We start from the raw sequence: 21,655 nt of genomic DNA, 5'->3' as shown, positions 1-21,655 counted from the left end.
GAGATCATTGTGTGATATTCATTCATATGAAGGAAACCACATTGGCAAATAAAGGCACCACATGATGTTTAATGGATGTTTTATTAAAGAAGTTTGAACAATGTCAGCTGCATGGCACCCACATTGATGTTTTTCAGACTACAAAATGTTCCCGTGGGTTATGGTAGTACACAGCCTTCACAGTGGGTCCTGCGATCTGATTTATGATTCTTTTGTAGCTTGGTATTCAAGCAGCAGAGCACCATTTCATTTCTAAATTCATATTGACTGTTAAAATGCAGAAATGTTTATCAAATGACACATGACAAAACTTGCAGGTCCATAAAGTATCGGTCCAAGATCACATAACTTTAGCAAAAACATACATTTAAGTTATGATAAAACATGTTAGGAATACAGTCAGACAAATGAAGAACATAAAAATTTATTGATGGTGAATGAGAAAAATAAAGACCTTGCAGTTGACAATGTGCAAGATTTTGTATTTCCATACAAAAAAACAAAAATCAAAGTCATACAGGTAACAAACAGGTGAAGGTCTTTAGGTGAATTGTAATTCGGCAGTAAACTCAACATCCAGTGTTGAATAACTCACTAATATTAAGCACTCATGCTACCTTATTCTGACTACCATTATGAGCTGACACATTAACAAAGACAAGGCAAAAGCCTTTATAACTGTACAGAAAACAGCTGATTTAAGCGTTTGCATGCAAATACACAATGTTCTCAGTTATATTTTTCTCTGTAACCGACCAAAAAATCTGATAGAGTAGTTTGTTGTTTTCTGACATCTACCTTTGGCAAACGTTTCTCATCTATGTCACTGCTGCTCTTCCAGAGAGGCGGCACTCCATTAACGTCACTGTTACGTAAGGCAGGTTGATTTGAAGAGCGCTGCCCTGTACAACAACGATGATGACTGGAAATGCTGTACAGATGACATGGATTTTCCTAAGAAAAGATCTGGCTCAAAGGGAGCACTGACATGTAATACAATCTGAAACATTATCCCTGTGATCTAAGTGAAAACGTCACAACACTGGGTGTATATAATATCGAAAAGAGCTTGCTCTGTTGCATAGAAAACTTCTACAAAAGGGCGCAACATAACAAAGCATAAACATACACTGCTTACATTTGAGCCTGAGAGATGAGTTTTTAAACAGAGCCAGGGACAAATCTAATTTACACGACATTCCTACACAAAATGATTTGTGATTACTTAAGACACCCTTAATAAATACATTTTCTCTTGTAACATCTCTAACCTGAAATAAATTTGTCCCTAAACTTTGCTACAACTTTATGGTCCAACTGTACAGAACTGAAATGCGTGGCTGAGAGTAAAAGCGAGAACTGACACACACGATATGCTTACAAAACATACTTTAAAATCTGAAATTATCAAGGAATCTATAGGGGCTGGATGCTTCACGTTTCACAATGTAACTCAAGTCCAATGTATCTTTACAGACCTGTAAGTAATACAAAACTCCAGGAGTAAGTGGTAGTAAAAGATAAAAAGAACAAAAATCACCATCAAGGTATTAACATCTTAACATTGTAAATCAAGTAAAAGAAAAACTAGCATACAAACAAAAAGGCAACAGATAATCCTCCATTTCGAAATGCTGAGGGTAGTGTAGGGTTGTGTTTCAAGGTAAAAGGGGCTTGTGGTGGTCCCTTGGCTCAGCGTGAGAGCTTCTGCCTGGCCACATCCCAAGAATCAGAGTAGCCTGACTCCAGCTTAGTGATGTGCGGCCTAGGCTTCAAAGCGCTTTGGGCAGACCATGGGAGCGACGAGGGTCCACATGTAGAGGATGAGACAGACCCAGCAGGAGGCCATCTTGATCCAGAACACTGACCAGCTCCCGTCCAACAATTTCTCGATCTTATGGTTATCATAACTGTAAAAGGAAGCACACAGTTAGAGAACGGAGTTAAGCAGAGCTCTGTTTAATTCTTCACCAATTCCTGAAGGAAATATCTGACTCATTAGCAGCTAAATGCTCCACTTTATACACCAGCCAAATGCTAACATTCCTCGGCCTGCTTTTTGACACTAAACAGGTAGCAATGGATTATTCCTCCGAAATCCTGTGCCTGCTGTGCTCGAAACAATACTAGAGAGCGATAAGAGTGAACCTAATCCATGGGCCACAAACACAAAACAACGATCTAAAAATACGCTACAGAGCTCAATAGAGCTGAGGGTTATTGCAGCGTCAGATAATAACTCCCTGTGGCTTCAAATCATTTGATCCATTGTTAGAAAAATGTTTATCATAGCTCATCTAACTGAACTAGGATGATACTAACAACCTGTAACCTTGATTTGAGTATCTTTAATAGATTATGGTCACTAAAGACATTTTTGACATCAGACATTAAGAGTTGTCATAGCAGGAGAAGAACAGCTGTATCTAATATTTAATATAATTTACAAAGGCTTTTTTGGAAAATTGCTTATCAAAATGGAAGGCAGTCCTTATCAATATTATTATACCTATTAGATCTGTGGTTGTCAAGCAATGACATGTCACATGTCTGCTAGGAAAAACGTTGGTTAATAAAAAGGACAGAGAGACTTCTTTTGCCATTAATTTAGCTTTTCTATACATGAAACAAGGTAACAGAATACATTGATTTTATTGTAGCTAGCATCAAACATCATCTGCATGTTGACACTGTTACCAATATTTTTAACATCTGACATAACACATTTTCATCCTTTGACGGGGTAATTATAGTGCAGATTATGCATTGGCTATGAAATGCGCCTTATTTATTTCAAGCTGGTGATTAATTAATCTGCACTTAATGATTTTTCAAAGCATGTGATGTGACTGTCAGTCTTGGGAGCTAGTTTTAGTGTTGAAATGCTCCGTGAAAGACAGGACTGACATGCCCTCTTCAGACTTGGCCAGCTTAGTGCTACTTTTAGCCTAGTTTTAGAAGTACAACACAGAAACATATATGCCTAAGCATTGCAGAACCATGAGAATATGCAAAGTAAGTATCACTTACTGGAACCAGTTGGTGACGGTCATCATGACGTAGAGGGATCCCAGGAAGAAGACAAAATGGAAGTAGGCGTAGCTGTAGATGGTTGCCTCTCTCTCATCATACAGCACGTTCTGGCCTGAACCAGTCTTCTCCTCATCATAGTCATCTAAAAAGCACACATTAAATGATGCAAAGTGTTGGTGGATGTGGGGAAGTAACAATTTTAATATGAGAAAATGTCTCAAACATTGATTTCAGTTGAGGTGAGAAGATATGACAGAAAGTCGAATGTCATTCCAGAGATAGAATCATGTGTAACTCCCAAATAGAAAATGTGTACTAATGGCGAGTTATTTCTGGTTTGCCACTGTGTTGCCAACAGTTTTATTTCCAGCAGAGGGCAGTGTCAGCCTACCCACAATCCCACTTTGCTACTGGCGCTGCTTCACTGTGTCATACTAACCTCCTAGTAACAGTGACATCATCTATGTTTGCTGACCAATACTTTTGCACCATCCTCAATCTGGTTGAGGAATAGCAATGTGCAAACACTACGGCTGGGGACGTATGTGCGTACACACTGAACAGGCTGGAGTGGCAGGGGGAAGAGAGGGGAGGAATAAATAAAAGCTGTGATAGTGAGGGGAGATGGTTTGACTTTCCTCACCTGTGTCATCTCCAAAACAGAAACAGCAGCGAGCTCTCTGCGGGATTAAGAAAAACAGAAATGTTGCCACCGAACTGGAATAGACGCACACATTATGTCTCTTGGGCCTAATCTGTATGATTCGATAAATATATCTAATCAAGTGCTGTTAATCTATTCATAGTCTGTCTGTATATTTCATTAACACACACTGAGATTTTAATTTTTTTGAGGTTACCTCAGTCGCTGGTTCACTGTTCCTACACACTCGAAGCGCTGCAGAGCTTCGCCTGGTGGTGGACGTCAAGCTAGAGGGAGGGTGGAGAAACAGAAATGGAGAAAAAGATATGAAGATGGATGGGGGGAGAGAGGTTTTAATTCCGTCATTCTACATTTTTCCAATAATTTGCAGTTTCAAATTGCTGCAGAGTCTAACTCCCTCTCCTTCAGGGAACGACCACAGGAGACATGATGCCTCCACTTAATGGGAAACACATGTGAACAAACGCAGAGAGCCATCGTTCTGGTCTCTCATACCCTTAGCTTAGCCGCAGCCAATCATGCACTGCCTCTACAGAGTCACAGCCAATAAAAACAAGCCTTTCTCTGTTGCTAAAGCCTGCCATAAAACACATTACTTTTATTCCACATTGCCTCTAACACATCTGCTGTTAATGGGTTTGAACTGAATCCTGTGTAGTCTCTCAACTGAAGTCTATCAATTCAATGATACAGCACCAAAAAGAGATATATAACCGGAAAACTTAGTTTGTATGTGTGTAGACATTGAGATGCGGAAAAGGAGAAGCAAGAGGTGTGTGTGTGTGTGTGTGTGTGTGTGTGTGTGTGTGTGTGTGTGTGTGTGTGTGTCTTACCAAGAGTAAAGGACGCAGCCAAACAGGATAATGGTTCCAACAGCGGTGACAATTTTCTTGTCGCTCTCGGTCCCAGAGTTTAAGGGAAATACACAGACGGTTTTGTTCACACCATCTCTCTCCACCACTGAACAGAATGAATGTGCAGACAGAGATGGACGAGGTAAAAGAGGAAGCATTGAAAGGAGAAAGGAGATTGTGAAAGATGGAGTGAGCATGTGTGTATTTTGGCACAAAGCAGCGGCAGGAGAAGGAGGGGAAGGGAAAATATACAGTAAGTACAAAAACACCAACAGCCTCAATAAAATGATGCAGGATAATTGTGTGTATTACTTAGGAGGTATGACATGCTGATATTAAATATGTATGGTAAGATTATCTTTACAGCAGTAACTCAGTACAGAACATTATATAGACATCTAATGTGGAAACAGGAGCACTTCAGGGATTTATATGTACGTCAATCTTTGCAGAATTTGTTTTCACAATCACAACTTTCTCTGAAGGTCAGAGATCTCAGTGCCTTATCTTTAAAAGGCCTCATTAGATTGTGTTTGGTTTATGTTCCTTACTCTTGAGTGTAACACAACTTTTCACAGAGCGGATGTGCAGGATTGCTCATCGGTTATGATATCATTGAACCCTTGTCAAATCTGTGTCCTTAGTATGTTTTTCCATGTCAAATATATATCTGTTAATGACTGAACTCAACTAGAATAAAACATTAATTACATTTTTGTTGGCTTTTGGACATTATGGGTTCCCCTTTTCTTAAAGTAGCTGTTTTAGTGTCTCAATTATTATAGGTTTATTTTAGTTCCAACTAATATTTATTATTAAAACTCACTATGTCTTGATATGATATGATGTGATGTTTTTGTGTGTCTTCATACTCACTTTCTTTTGGTTTGCTGGTGAAGGCTGAGAAGGTGAGGTACATGACGTACACACTGATGACTCCTGGCTGCAGCAAGCCTGATGTGGGCTGCACTGCAAGTATTACAGGTAACAGTTTTATTTATTGTCACTATACAATATTTGATGTGTCTCAAGTGCTGCTGTTTGTGAATTTCTCTTTGTGCTAATTTTCATTTGCTTTTAGACAGTAAAATGAGATGATGTGCTTATGAGTACCGGTACTTACATTTCTGTATGCATGGGGAGATGGCCAACAGGGAGACAATGAGGCACAGGCTGCCGTTGATGCCAAGGAAGATCTTGTTAAGTAAACAGGCCTCTGGGTCGGTGTAGAACACACCCATAAAGACTACGGCTCCGACGGCAGCACTGAACAGCATCAGAGTCACCAAGGCCAAAGCTGCGTACCAAAGACGGTTATACTTAGCTCCAGAACTCCTGCAGACAGAAAGAGAAGAGGGAGAAAGGGAGGGAAAACATAACATGAACAAGGGTAACACAAGTTAAATGAATAAAAAAGATCAAGTGATCAGGGGGAAAAGAAAACTAACGGCCTAAAGAAAATTTCAAACAAAGAGAAAGATATGTTAGGTGAGTTTTTCCTGCACAAGACAAGGAGATCCATGGCTGCTTAAGTGCTTTCACATCAGTTTTACTTAACTCTCGAAATGCATGGTTTCACCATATTGGTTACAAAACCATTAAAGGTTTTTTAACAATCTTCTGTGGTCTGTGTGTGTCTGTGTGGGAAGGGAAGGGGAAACGGTGCACACACTCTAAAACCATATGCATCCTGTGAATCTGCCCGGGGTGGGCCTGCTGCCAAGCCTCCGCTCCACCGACAACAACACGAAGCTACACGACTCCCTCTTTTTTCATCCAAATAACCCCACAGAAGAATATGCCCCACCCTCTGAGTCACTAAAGAACAAATAAAAAGCTCTGCACTGTTTCTGCTTACTGGGCGTCTATGCTTACAAAATTGAGCAGGACTCTGAGTTAGTAGGTCAAAGCAGAGACAGGAGCAGAGAAAAGACGTGTTGCTCTCACCAGTTTGTGTTCCATCTGTGTGCAAACTCCACCAAAAGCATGAGTTGGATCAGCAGGAAAAAGAACCCGCAGGCGGCTCCTACGTAGCGCCACACTGTGGAATTGGACAGAGAGAGAAAGTGTTGTAGAAATGTGGCAGACACCTTCACAATGTTGCACCTTAAGCTGTGAGATTCTATTCAGTAAAGATGCTAATTTTGTTAATGTGTGTGGAGACTGCCCTTTCTTTGGGTGAGCTTAAAAAAATGATGCAGCCAATAAAGAAAAAATACAATACTTGTTACTTCTTGTAACGTTTTGCCTCCATTTAAATTGTTATAATAAATAATTCAATGACAAAATATATGACAAATGCCAGCTCTAAAAATATATAATCGCTGTAGTTGCACTGTTAAGATTCCTCTCTCTACCTTCCAGAAAGGTTTTTTCCCCTGGGAGGAAGAAGCCTCCAGCGCAGCACGCTGCCAGTGCAATAAACTTCAGCAACCAGAACCTGACAGTCAAAGCAGAACAAATGTTAAAGTTTGTAAATGAAAAAAGATAAAATGCAGCAAAAGTGAAGTAATAACATACAAAACAATTACTTCTGACATAACATTCTCAGTGTGATGCATGTCATAGTGTTGGGAAGAGAAGTGCAACAATACAGAATATATAGTATGACGAGTTTAAAAAAATTATCCTGTGGGAGAAGATCCGGCATTAAAGATAACAGGTGCTTATATGTATGTCATGATGAATCTAAAGGGATCTATCTAGTGCCAGCGTTTATGGAAACCTGTTTGCCTGTAATTTGCCTAACCCCAGTCAAGTGTTTGAATTCTGTTTGGCTTTTGCCTTCGTGTCCACAGGTTGTTAATTTAGGGTTCCCACTAGATATTATAGATGAATGTAAAATGTTTAAAATACTGCCGGGGCAAAAGGTGTACAGAAAGAGGAACACAGCCTTCTTACCCGTTATGTACAGACGCCCTCCAGCCTGTGCTGTTGTTGACTCGTATGGTGAAGATACAGAAGAATAAGAAGAAGCAGGACATGCCGAAGCACACCTTGTAGACAGCAGAGTAGCCGACCAGAGTTTTGCAGTTCTCCCCTGCATTCATCTTCTCACACAACTCGCTGTAGAAGGGGATCTGATTGACAAAAGCACAAACCCAAAACACCTCGATTAGATCATTATAGTGTCGGCAAAAAAAAACATCCTCTGCTCATGTTTGTCTAGCGGCCTCAGAGAAAAAGACCCTATGGCATCCATTCTGAGCGTCACGCCCCTAAAGGAGCAGAAAGCGGGAACAGGCAGCAACAACGACCCCTCATTCTCTCCATGAAGCCCTCTTTCATCCCTTGTTCTCTACAGGCTGTTAGAGGGGCCTTACAACTAACTGTCAGTGTACCCAAACAAAAGACACAGATGAATAAATTAACTGCCCTTTGTCAGCAAGTCGAAGGGACTGGGAAGAGTGAAAAGCAGAGAGAGCGCGAGCGAAACAAAGATTCAGAGAATCAAAATGTATTTCGACCTACAGTTAGCTGCATAAAAAGTCAGGAGAGCAGGGCCAGGGCCAGTAGAATGGATAAGGACTTCGCTGTGGCCTTCAGCAGGAAATTGGAAGTGATTCAGTCGCTCGGTGTCAAGTGGCTCAGCAAAGACGATCTTTGAAATGATAACCACAGAATGGACGCTCATATCTGTTCCCTTCTCTGCTCCTGACTGCAGAGATGTGAATCAAAGTCAAATACAACAGCTGCTTTCCAAACATAAGTCTTTTCTTTGAGAGGACTGCAGATCTTTACTTTCAGATAATAAATGGTTTGACTTGGATTTACAAGTATTTTGGTTCTGATGTTTTACACATGGGTGAAATGCCAGCGGATTGAGTTGTCATCACCTCAGTGTGCAGCACAGTCCAGAGCCAGATCACAACATAGATTAAAAAGCCCATTTTGGAGCTTTTGTCTCATGTCGAGGACCATATTAGCATGTCCATGGTGTAGTGATTAAGAGGGAAAGGGGCCGGCTGTTTCAGACAGCTGTAAATCCCTTTAGAAAAGACCAGTACTCTCATACGCACAAAGGCTGCTCTCTTAGCTGGGACTACCCACTGTGCTCAGTGTGTAACTGACAGTGTTCGTGTATATGTGTAAATATGTGTGTGTAACTCAGCGGGCTTTGCGTGGGGCTATCAGAGGCCATTTTGTGCCTGGATGGGCCTTTTACAGGGTTCTGCTCTCACAAGAGATACACATCAGGGGGTCCCTTTAACACAGTAGACACTGGCGGCGATAGAGAGAAGAAAAAACAGGAGAAGAAGATTGGTGGAAAAATGTCACCGTCTTCAAACAGCGCTCTCAGTTGAGGAAGCTGGCAGTCATTGCTATAGTAACACAGTCAGCTGAGGGTAGTCTTCTGTGGAAATATACTATTGCTAATGATACAAATATGCTGCAGCCAGAATTGTGCTTCATCTCAGCTAAACATGCAGCTCATAATTCAGTGTGCAAGAACAGGAAGTGCTCAAGTCAAGGCCACACACACACTCTCCTATATTATGCTAAGCAGGAAAGAGGTGACAGACAGCTACTGTTTTAATCTCGAGCCAGACATGGGGTGAGGGGAGGTGTGATTTGACCGTTAACAGAATGTTGGTGTGTTATTAGCAGAAGTTTCTCTGATCAGGGCATGCAGGAAATAAGCTAAACAGATGTATGCATCCTTATATGTGTTGTTCTGCAAACACTCCTTCCTGTGTACGTGTGAGTTAAATGTACAAATAAGATTATTCACTTCTCTAATGTGACCCCAAAGTAGATGTACAAGAATTGTATAATTAATAGTTAGGAAGTGACTTCACAGGAGGAGGTGACGACATAGTCTGCTGTTAAGATCTTGCCATACAAGGAGTAGTCATTAATGTTGTGCCAAAATATGAACGCCCATTGTCCAAAGGTAATAAAAATGCCTGGAAACACGGAAGGTCAGATTTTCTGTGACAGGAGCGAGTGTGGACTCGCGTTGTGCAGGATCTCCCTCTTTGCAAACAGGCGATAACACTCATACTTGGTTTCAGTGTGTTCATTGTCAAACTCTCTCTCTGCACGGTGTCCTGCTGCGGTAAACTCGGGCGCAACACTTCCCAGATACAGATACATCATCGTTCCCTGTTTACACTGTCCACTGATGCATACTGTGCATACAGTACCTTTAAACAGGAACAATACTTTTAAAGCTCAGAAATTCAGCCACTAATACTAAGGCAGACAAAAAGGATGAGAAGTGAATGTATCAGGACATCGCCTCTGTGAAACCTTGTGCTGGACTGTGACTACAGTCTGTCTCACCCAGATGATGAGGATAACTAGCAGATAACGGTACATAACAGAAGCATTCCAGCCGAGTTGAAAGTCCCAAGAAAAAAAACACAGTCTGATAATAATCTTGCATTATGACGATTCAAACAGCTAACATGGGGGAAAAAACACATGAAAGCTGTAAAGATCAGAAGAAAGAGCAGCAGGCCTCCTGTGTATCAGCTCCCAACATCAGAGGCTAGGTGGGCGGTTAAAAACAAAAAGCTACCAGCCTGAACTACTGCCTCCTCTACTATGGCCTCAATACTGTGAGAGATTCACATGAGATCTCCAGGTAAAATAGAAGGAGGTCTGCTTTGCCTGTAGCAAAGTTATGAATCTTTAATTGTGTCTGTAAGCATTGACATGGCAACACTGGTACAGTCTGTGAAATTCTACTGTTTACAGCAGAGAGCTACACACAAAGGTTGGCTCACCCGACAACCCACTTTGAAAATATGTGTGAAGAGTGAGTAACCTACAAGCACTCCCTTTCTCTTTCCTTGTCAGTATGTGTTTCTATCACAGAAGCCTAACAAGCCTCAGATCTCATTTTATTTACTCTGCAAATTCTGCAGATTCAAGCCTGAGGAGGGAGTATAGACGTTAGTGGAAGAACAAACAGCGTAAAAGGTCACAGTACTGAGGCTACTGTTGGCTTGGTTACTAGAGACTCTGTTCAGACCCCCAGTCATCTGCTCAGTAAACTAGGCCATTCGCCAAACAACAGAGTTACGTCTTTAAGGCTTGGCATAATGATCTTGACAACAAACTGACTTTTATTTTCCTGTTGTCACCAAATCATAACTATAATCAGCCTGATAAGTGTGTAGTGTGTCAGCCCGTAAAGCTTAGAGATGTCTGCAGCCATGCTGCTACCTAAAGAACGGCACACAAGGGAAATCATGACCATTACTCTCAGATGATCTGAAGTGATCTCATCATAACTTATAATCAGTCAATCATCACTGTACTACAGAGGCACTTATCTATTAGAGGCTTTTAGGACAGAGAGTTTCAAATCACTCTCCATTTAAAATGAAGCTGTTGTGAAGCACAGATGACAAGAGCGTTTATGTCCTTTTTTTTATCCCTACCTTCTTACAATCAAAACTTTCAACTATACATAATTCAAGCTCTTCTAAAAAATACCTGTAACTTATACAGTTTAAAAAGCTTGTGTGCACTATATGTGTGTATATGCTGTGGGAGTGATATTGTGTTTGTGACTTCTGTACTTACACGGTCTTTCAGCTCCTGCTCCACAGTGGGGGACATCATGATGACACAGATGATGGTGGCCAGCAGGAAATAGAGAGCGTACATGACTCGGGTCCCTGTGGACTGTTTGATCTTGGGGCAGCAGTTACAGCAGCACGAGCACGCCGCTGAGCCGCAGCAGCAGGCCAGCTGCACACAGAGAACAATGGAGAAAAGAGGGAGGGATGGGGAAAACATTAGCATTACACTCAGGATTTTCCACGCCATTATAAACCATTTGATACAGACATAATGTATTTACGAGGCACTTGGATAAGGGAAGGCCAGGGTTTGAGTGTGCACTTTGCAACTGTCTAAAAATGTCAGCAAAAATGCCGGGAAAAACAACATTATGCAATAGTGCAACTGTATAGAAAGAGAGCAGTGGACAGAAGGTAAAAACAGGAATACAGAGACAGAAAAAGGTCCTTTATGAGAAAATTCAAGACTAGACACTTGGACCCAAGATAATGAAATAATAAGGGTTATACACATGATTGCGTAATGTTGAGTAGCCCTCCAGGAGTCAAGTCAAGTTACATTTGGAGCTGTATAAACAGTGAACGACACTGTTTATACAGCTCCAAATCATAATCCGAAAAACATACCCTCTCAACCTTAGACCTTTAATTCAGTTAAGGCGAACTCCATGAAAAAAAAAAACAGGACTAGCAGGGAGGAACCTCAAAAGAGCAACATTGGGGGGGGATTACTATTTATGGACGGACTGAATATGGACAGAAATAGCAGAAGTAAAAATACTACAGTTGGTTAAACCTAAGTAGACAAAACCATGTTCGACGTTCGAGATAGGGACTGTTACTCTGGTGTTTAAAATGTGTCATCTACTAGTACAAAACACAACATATATAACCCTATAATTGCAAACACATTATATTAAAAGGTGCGTGTTTATGCACTTGGAGTACAGCATCTAAGTTTTTTGGGATTGTTAAAGACACTTCAGAGTATGCAGCCATTGTAGCTAAATGTTGTGTGTGGCAGTGTCTGGTGCCTTATGGAACATTTCATCTTTCCAGAGCTTCAGCTTTCACAGTCCTCCAACAGATACTATTTACTGCAGGTCTCGACTCAAAGACAAAATTATGGCCACTTACTGGCCATGGGAAAACTTGCAAAAGAAGACACAACACCCGACTGTCTCTCTGCTCATTGATGGTTTCTATCACATGGGAAAAAATCCCTCTCCCTCCTTCACAGCGGCAACTCTTGGCCAATTTAGACAGTGAAGTCTTGTCCGAAAAGACACACACAGACACACACACTCACAGAGGCCTACTCTGTTTCTTCTGACAGGCCCTCATACAGGAGGACAGTCTCATAAAGACAGGCCTGTGTTCTATTTAGGAAAGAGTACAATTATACAGTATAATGTCTTTCTGTAGCCACCCCACCCTGCTTGTGTAAGCTTCCTACTCTTCAGCGTGCAGAACACACACTGCTGTGGTGAGAGGTGAACTTCATCTGATGTGGTCACAGTTGAGGTGTGGTACACAGCTGGAGGGCTGATCGTGGCATAGTCTTTTTTAGGAACAAGGGGAACCGTGTCTTTCATTTCTATCATTATAACATTCGGTGAGAGGTAAGACATTATGGGCAGAACAACTGCTGCCCCGTTACCTGAAGGGGTCAGTGGACAGAAACATTGTAAGAAAGTTGCAGATACATTTCCCATATGCACCTTGTAGCGCACACTAAATTTGACTTCATATTTTAATTTTTTGACTTTTCTGAATACAACAAACCAGAAGTCAGACCGGACGGACTGGAAGTCAGTATAAAATTATTTTTCTCTCTCTAGATCGGTTAATGCATCCTAGCAAAATTAGTTAAATCTGCCATTTTTTCATATCAATAATCTTGGCCCTTGTCTGTGTGTTCTGTACCGGGGCAGTAATCTGACCAGTGGTGCACAGCTCTAGTAAAGCCAGTGTGCAACATTGTCTGATGTGTCGCGTTCCGCTCCAGATGTCAGTAATGTGTGGTATGCTGCAGACTCGTGGATCCACACAGGCACATGGTCGGGATCAGGCTACTTCTCTGCCCACTTGGCTCGGCCTCCCTGCGCTCTGTCCAGAGGTTTCCCTGCTAGTCTCTTCAGGATGGCCCACTTAATTGTTTTTTGCATTGGGGCGAAGAATGGTTATTTATAGCGTTGCCGTTTTGATGCGAGCTGTATGTTGTCAGTTTGATACTTCTTTAAAACAGATTCCCATTTGAATCCAACCATACAGAATGATTTTAACCAGTTTTCCTTCATGAGCTGAGAATAACATGGCTTTCTGTTGCTCTTGTTACAGAAGGTAGATCATCAATCAGTAATCATCATTATTAAACTTTTGTGAAATCAAGAACAAAACACTGCACCTTTTAAATGGGTGTGACAACCTGATGGCATTGTAAGTAAGGAATCCATCCTGTAAGGCTGGCTTCAAGCCATTGTGATAGAACGTGTCTGACTTACTTTAGTGTCCCTGAGGCAGTGGATTTATCACAACCATGTGCCAGATATAAATGATACATATGCACAAAAACCATGCATACACAATTAATTTATTGAAGCATAAGTAAATAGGTCAACAAACAAGATTCCCTTGTCATTTTGTACCCATATTATAATGCAGAAATAAGAACAGCAGAAAAGTAGGTCAAAGCATTAATTTGACCTCCTTGTGCTATCTGCTTAATGGCTGTGGGCAACAAACACAAAGACTTTTTTGATGCTTTGATGCCAGATCAAACAAAGAATGCAACCAGTTTTTATCTAATCAGGATTCAAAAGGTTTGTGATAATATCTTTTCATTGATAATTGTGAAAGTCGGCATTAAGCTTGTACATGTGTCACGCGGCCACCATTTACCAATGTTTGAGATACAACAGAAGAGGTCGTAGAGGTTGTGCACATGAAGAGGTTCAAAATTTTGCCTCCAAGGCAGCATGTGCATATTTCTGCTTTTATGCATACACAGACTTCCAGCCTTGAATCTAAACCAAGTTTTATGCATGTGGCCCCTGGCCTGGTCTCCATTTGACTACACACGGCTTAACAGGATAAGCTGTTTCCTTTGTCTCTGCTGCACACACATGTCTTCCTCAATGGGCGCTTAATTAACCACAATAGACTGAAAGTAAGTGGAAAAAAACAGGACGATTTAAGTCATTAGGGTATTTAGATTTCATTAGTTGGGGGTGTTTCAACAGCGGACTTCACACAGAGAGGGAGGCCGACAGCAAACTCCAGCAGAACTGATCGAGGGAGGGGGAGACATGAGAGGGGAAGAATGTTTCGGGGAATTCCACCACACAAACAGACACAAAAAGAGGATCCATGGTAACGAACGCTGACCCTACCCACTTCATGGGCCATACACCCCCTTCCTATACTGCCCGCCTGCTCCACCAGCATGTCGACAGGTGGCCGGCGTGTCTGCAGTGTACATACACCCCTACTTCAGTATCAACAGCAACCCCCCACAAGCTTGTCATATTGCTCTAGCCATCCATCCAAAAGATCATCATCCCACGGAACAGCAAACATGGCACTTTGGCCACTTTCTAGGCCCTGGTGTAGCTTTAACAGACTTACAATAAGCCAAGAAATTCACTACCCTCCACTGAAGCCTCACTACACTGTGACTATGGGACTCTTGAGAGACAAAGGCTTGTGTCTTTAGGCCAAATCTCTGTTTCAGTGCCTTCATCTCATTTCCTCCATCCTCCCCCACCCTGCTACTTGGAGGCTTATTGTCTTATCATCTCTTGTATTTTGTCCTCTTATTTTCTTCTCTTTACCTTCTCTTTGTTGTCTTCAGCTGCCCTTTACCCTAAATCAGTCCCTCCCCAATGCCTGGCTACCATCCAGCTGTTCTAGGGGTCAGGAGAAAGACGATATTACTCAAAGCACACAGGAATCAGCTTTACTTAAGAGGGGATGGACAGGACACAGCAGTGAGAATACCCTCAGGAAATGAACCCAAATACCATTCAAAACGAAGCAAATGATTGCAGGGACGTAATCAGTTTGTATGACCTAGCAATCAAGCACTCTAACCTACAGCTGGATGCTTAATCAAAAAATGCTGTTGAATCCTAAATTCAGACATTCTTCAGACCACATTTGTTGCCTGTAACAGAGCATTGATTTTAGCATTTTATAATCACCATGTTTTTCCCCCTCCTTCAGTCTCTACCGCCTCCCTCAACCCTGAAGTGACAAAAAGAACTGCAGTATTTAAAAACAGGAAATGGCAAGGGTAGCCCTTAATCAAACACACACGGGGTAAACTCTGATGCGCATAGTCACACAGACACAACTGCTGACACAATGCAAACACACCAATCGCAAAAATAGGTCACTCACTATATCACAGTAAGCACAGCAGAGGGGAATTAAGAGGGGGTAGATGGATTCACTCTCCTCTGACAAGTCAACCAGCTGAGCTTCCACAAGTTAGGAAGTGAGGACATTTGACAAATCTGAGGAACACCCAAAGAAAAACCTAAAACAATTGTGGTAATCAGAAAACCTGATGCTGTCAACAAGAGCCATCCTGTTAAAGCTCTCAGGTCATGTAAATGAGGGCTTAGAACATTACATTTTACCTTGGCTTTGCAATAAATAAAGATACATAACTTCTTTTCTGATGGTCTGATTTTTATCCCCCTGTAAAGCACTTGTGTGTATAAAAAAACTTGCCTTGCCATATGCATAAAGGAGATATTAAATTAAAGTTGTATTGCACGTACAATGGAAAACAAAGCAAACAAATCCTTCCTATGGTTCACCTCAACAGTTTCACTTTTCACTTTCACAAAAAGCTCTGCTTTGTATGTCCTATACCTTATTTTGATACACAGAAGAAACACGGTTGTTGTCTGTCAAAAACACATTGCTCATAAATTATATTTCTGCTCATTCTTCTCTTACAGCCAATTCATCCTGGCTACAGAAGTGATCTGTTCCTCCTGAGGCTGACAGATTTCTTCTACCAAGGTTTGAAAAAAGAGAAACAACCCTTATCAGCTGATTTGAGATATTGACTGTCATGTTTATGAGTAGTGAAAAAAACAGTTTCCAGTGGAAAAAATATAGCAGCACAGACAGACATGACTCACAACTGAGTCAAAACAACTTGACTAGAAGAATGTGGTTGAACAGTTTCAATGACTGCACCTGTGGGAGAATAAACCTCTGTTGATGCAAACCATCCGTGTGGTTGTTTATTCAATCATTCATGACATCAAATGCATCTTTGTTGCCTGTCCTTTACTTTAGTATAATCTGCATTCTAACTGTACTCTGTGCTGTAGCTGGCTGCTTTTCAGCTACAGTAACTCCCTGTTAGTTAGAGCTTATGATTGTGACCGCTGGATAAAGCTGACCACGATGACGCACCAACGGTTCAGACGAAACTATAGACACCCACCCACTTATCTCAAATTACAGCAATGCTTGGTGTTGAAGTCGGGAGAAACCAGCAGAGGGAAAAACAAAAGGAAAATAAGAGGGAAAGGCGAACAAACAACGCGAGGCAGAATCCTCCTAACACACAAGTTAGGTCAGCCCAAGCTCCAGACTTACTCCATTTCTCCTTATATTGTGATTGACAGCTCCACTATTGTCTGTATAGCTAGGCAGCTGTATACACACAGCAAAAATGTATCACTGCACTGTTTCCTATACACAAAGGGAGGTCTTTGCTTCTCTCTTGGCAAATACAGCCCCTAGCTACAACCAACACAGAGAAACTTAAGACCAATGGACAGAAAAGGAAAGAAAAACAAAGAAGTACTAAGGTACAGTGAAGAGCTGAAAAACAGGGCTGAAATGAAACAATCCCTGTGCAGACAAAGGAGGCCGTCACAAAAATAACCAAGGGAAACAGACTAAAAAGGACAGGAAGAGAGTGAAAACGCAAGGCAGTATCAACAGGCTAGACCAACGTCATGCTGTGTCTACCAAGAGGCCTGTTTCACTTCCCAGAGTGTGCTGTTTGTGAGACTTGAGGTACACAGAATTGCACACAATATCGTGTTGCTCTCTGCCACAGCCTTACTGTAAGTCAACTGACGGCAACATGCAAAGAGGAAGCTGGAATTTCACTCGGTTACATCAGCACCTTCAACTTTCCACAAAAATAAATCAATTGAAGAGAGACAAGACATGGGAAGATGAGAGAAGAGGGAGGTTGAGAAAGACGTTATCGGAGGCAGACAAAAGAGATGAGACTGCCAATGATGTCCCCGTAGGAAAACAAACCCCTGCTGCTGCTGACCACAGCAAAATTCCTGAAGGGAAGCTGGAAATGGCAGACATGTCTCACATGGACACAGGTGGCCTGTAATTCTAATCGTACAACTGACCAAGAGGTTTATGTCAGGGGGAACAGCTACAGATGTTTGGTGACCATATTTACGAGTCAAGTCACTTTACAGCTCATCAACACCTGGTTTTAGGATCACGTACACCGATGAAACATAACAGCCTCTGCGCAGTGACCTCTGCAAAAAGCAGTCAAACCACCACCTGATGCTGACAGCTGTGTTTGTCAGAGTGTTGCTGGGCTGCAGGTGAATATTTATGGACAGTTCAGGATTTCACAATAATTGTTTATATGAGAAATTACATTCCACTCAGCTGACAGCTGTCTTTGGAATGCAGAAATTTTTTACGAGATATGCAACATTACAAAGGATCTTGTCGATTATGGAGTGAATATTAAAATGATTCTTTTCACAATTAATTTGTATTATTATTATTTAATCAATTAATCATTTAGCCTGTAAAATTAAAAAAAGAAAGCAAAAATGTGAGAAATGTTCATCACAATTTCTCCCAGACCAAAGTGACATCTTCAAATTGCTTCTTTTGTCAGTCCAAACTCAATGACTCTTTATTTGCAATTGTATATAATAACGAAAAGCATTTAAGAAGCTGGAACCAGCAAATGTTTGACATACTGGCTTAAAAGGTGACAGGCTGTAAGTTCAGTGCTTGACGTCTTGCTCAAGGATACTTTATCAGGAAGGAAGCTTAGTAAACAAAAGTCTCCATTATCCTCTAGGTCCTCCCGACTCATGGACCCTGCCAAAGATTCCTGTTTCATAGCCGTGCTGCTTATAAACACCCACATGGTTTCAGTCCTGTATCACACTCACAGCCAATGCTTGCAGCGCTTTGGACAAAACTCAACGTTGAGTTACCCCCTATCCCATCACAACATGGCATACATCCTGATCCCACTGAGAAATTACTCATGAGCTGCTCCCACACCATGCCCACGGCTCTCTCCAAATCTAACCCAAACAACGCCCACCCTCAGTTAATTTCCACCTCTGAGCCAAAGAGGAAATTAGCAGACCACACATCAATTTGGGCCACTCTAAACGTCAAGAGGCCCACATATATGCACATGCAAAAAATGTTAATTACAAGTATACACATAAGTAGAGATGGCGACAAAACTGAATGGGCTGGCTGTGACAGGGATTGACACCACCAACACAGCAACACAAAACTGATCTTATTGTTAGCCCTTCATTTTCTCTTAATCCTTCCCCGTTTCCATTCTCGTCTTTGAAAAGAGCAAGAAATAGAACGGAGCTCTGCTCAGATGAGGGATGTGTCTGTGTAATTAAATTCCTGACCAGCCCAGCTCAGCAGTGGTGACCCTGTGGTCAGAAACAATCTGTTAGTTGAAAGAAGCACTGAAAAACCCCTCTCTAACTTTACATATGAACCGCTAGCTGCCTTTTAAAAATACTTCTGCAACTTTAAATTACTCATAGCCTTCATTTAATTCAGATAAACAAACAATTCAACCACCAATTATTTACATTTATGACTATAAAAAATATTTGTATTTTCTTATATTAGATTAATCCTGTAAAAGATGTCAGAAAATGGAATCACAATTTCTCAAACTGCTTGTTTTGAGTACAAATGCCAACGAAATTCAGTTTACTAACATGGAGGACAAAGAAAACCAGCAAATATTTGCAATCGAGAAGCTGGAAAATAGTGAATTTGGGGCATTTTTGTTCAAACAATTGCTTTGACTTATACAATAAGTCAATTTTCAATCAACACAATCTATGGCCATCGTATACAGGCCTAATATGATTTATCACACATAAAAACAATAATTTCAGAAACAAACATAAAAGTAGGCCAAACTATATTCTTTCTACGGGGGGTACACTACTGAAAGTAGCTAGATGAGCCTCGAGCAGTCTGCCGTTTACAGGTACGTCTGCAACTTAAAAACAATGCTTATTTTCGTTTTACAATTCAGAAACACAGAAAACGAAACCACAACATGTCTACAACTGTACACAGTATGTGAATGAGAAACAGGACTGGCCTAAAGTTTTGGAGCTTCGGGGGCAAGATGCTCCTGCGTGTTTAGATAAAATGTGCATTAATGTAAGTTAAAGCCACCACAAAGAGGCGTTTATCGCCACTTCACCTAGTTTTTGCAGACACGGCACTTCTGAGCAGTGTCAACCCACAGTGTTTGACTGGTTTCGCCGACACATCTGTACACACGTTCAAAGATGACGGTACTCGTGATAGCAGGTAGGCTACTGTGCTGCTCGCGCTGCTGGCTGACGTTATGGCTAGTTGCTTCCTCTCTTTGTCTTCCAACGGCTTTTAACGCTCCTACTGTAAACTCATTGAATCAGTGTAGTGAGGGATTTATAACACGTTCATACTGTTGATGAAATAAGGTGTGTCACGAATCAGCACGACATCAGAGACAGACAGACTCAGACAGATCTCGATAAAAGCAGCAAACAAGAGGCAACAACAGTCGACCGAGCGTGAAGCCCCGTCCACAGCCGTCAACACAGAGCACAAAGTATTGTTCCTCACCTGCGAGATGCAACACGGAGTGCACATTTTGCGGGGAGACAATAAATAAAAATCCGTTTCAGAGTGAAGACGAGCTGGCTGCTTTCTCCGTTGCTTTCCTCCTCGTCCACATGAAATCAGCAGCGCCACACGGGGAACAACGCGCCTGTCCTCCTCTCTGCTCCGCTCGTCCGCCGCCGCCGCTGTCTCTCCTCCTCCCCTTCCTCGATTCCTCCCTGTCCCTCCTCCCACTGCACATCATCGCCAGCAACACAAAGCCGTGCTGCCTCCGCCACAAACCACACGATTAAATAGGCTGACAGGCTTGTTTAAAACTCTCTGCTACCTTTCATTACATGTCTAAGCCTCTCACAGAGACAGAGGTGGCACATATTAACATGTTATTGGTCTAAATATTACTGTTGGCTTGAGTTACGTGTGAAGCAAGATACACCAGATAAATATGCAATAAAATCCCTGCTGAGAACCTTGTTACAGTATTATATTAAAGGCATTTTTGTGATTTGAAATATCTTTATTGTATTTCCATTGTAGTCTCAGTTCCATTTGACACAGCAGGGAAAGGTAAGAAAACACCATATCAACACATATTGAAAACATTTAATATCCATCAAAAAGGCTTAAGGCTTGATGAGAAAAGAAAGAAAGAAAGAAAGAAAGAACGAAAGAAAGGAAAATGAGTACATATCTATTGATCTTGGTCCAAATATAATAATGCTACATAATGAATGCCTATTGATAATGGGCAAATTATTATAATATACAACCCCCTTTAATTCCAGCTAATATACAGTCCATTTATATGAGGCAATGTCATTAAAGATAATTGGTAATGTAGCAGCCTATATTCCCTAGCATACAAGGTTTTGGCAATATATTGGTGAGACCTAAACAACCAAATGTTCTTGTGTTTTATTCTTACCTTGATGAGCAGTGCTCTGTTTCTCGTTATCTCATGTTATTTTCAAAGCCCACATAGACTCAGAAGACAACCAAAAACATATTGTTGCAGTGGTGAAACGTCTTTCATCACATTGCAAACAAAGATCTTGGTCCGCTGTTCCAGTCTCAACAGATGAAATCTGTCCTTCAGAAACATTTTACAAAAAGTGTTGTCCTTAAATCATAATATAATAAGTATCACACAAGGAATGGCCTTCATCTTCAATTTCACCAATGTCAGTTAAAGAAAAGTATTTTCAGAGATCAAAATTGCCAGTTTCTTTGACTAATGGCAGTTTACCTGAATGTGCAGTAACTGTGCACACAGAGATCTTTGACTTATGGTTGAATTCGGATTTATGTAAGGCTCTACACTTTATAATTTATTCGTCTTAATCATCAAGCTTCAATTCAACCCACATGAGCAAGTATCACTTTTTCCCACAAACCCTGTGCTCATATTCAGTCACAGCATGTGGGCAACAGTGTTTGTTCCAACAGTGGGAATCCTGGCCAATGAAATGGCCTTTCTATGAGCCTGAGCTGATAAGGCTGCTACTGTAGCTCTCTATGACTGTGCTGCTGCTATTTGCCAAACTGTCATCTGACCCAGTCACACAACAAATACACACACACACACTGTAGTCACCCACCAGTGCCACACAATGTCATTGTGCCCCCTCTCAGAGCTGTATTGTGGACATTTATAA

The 21,655-nt window shown here is 41.4% G+C and overlaps 1 protein-coding gene across 1 annotated transcript; it reads right to left on the bottom strand.

Annotated features, from left to right (window-relative positions):
* Positions 1-62: 62 nt before the first annotated feature.
* On the bottom strand, positions 63-20,272 carry serinc5 (serine incorporator 5). Its single transcript, XM_084360429.1, has 12 exons — positions 20,004-20,272; positions 11,089-11,256; positions 7,453-7,631; positions 6,909-6,991; positions 6,499-6,592; positions 5,675-5,886; positions 5,428-5,520; positions 4,531-4,657; positions 3,894-3,963; positions 3,677-3,713; positions 3,031-3,175; positions 63-1,910 (listed from the first exon to the last, which is right to left on the bottom strand). Exons 1-12 carry the CDS (start codon positions 20,028-20,030, stop codon positions 1,766-1,768), a joined length of 1,380 nt encoding a protein of 459 aa, XP_084216555.1. The 5' UTR covers positions 20,031-20,272; the 3' UTR covers positions 63-1,765.
* Between the last annotated feature and the right edge of the window lie 1,383 nt (positions 20,273-21,655).

Source organism: Pagrus pagrus (assembly GCF_965226575.1).
Source record: "Pagrus pagrus genome assembly, chromosome: 8".
In the NCBI taxonomy this organism is placed as follows: domain Eukaryota; kingdom Metazoa; phylum Chordata; class Actinopteri; order Spariformes; family Sparidae; genus Pagrus; species Pagrus pagrus.
The sequence above is the reverse complement of the archived record's forward strand: the minus strand, read 5'-3'. Positions and strand labels throughout refer to the sequence as shown.

Coding starts and splice junctions, on each gene's coding strand:
- serinc5 (XM_084360429.1), bottom strand. CDS start 20,030: ATGTGCACTCCGTGTTGCATCTCGCAG. Junction 5,521..5,674: donor CTCCCCATGCATACAGAAAT/GTAAGTACCGGT, acceptor TAATACTTGCAG/TGCAGCCCACATCAGGCTTG. Junction 1,911..3,030: donor ACCGTCACCAACTGGTTCCA/GTAAGTGATACT, acceptor TTCCTTTTACAG/TTATGATAACCATAAGATCG.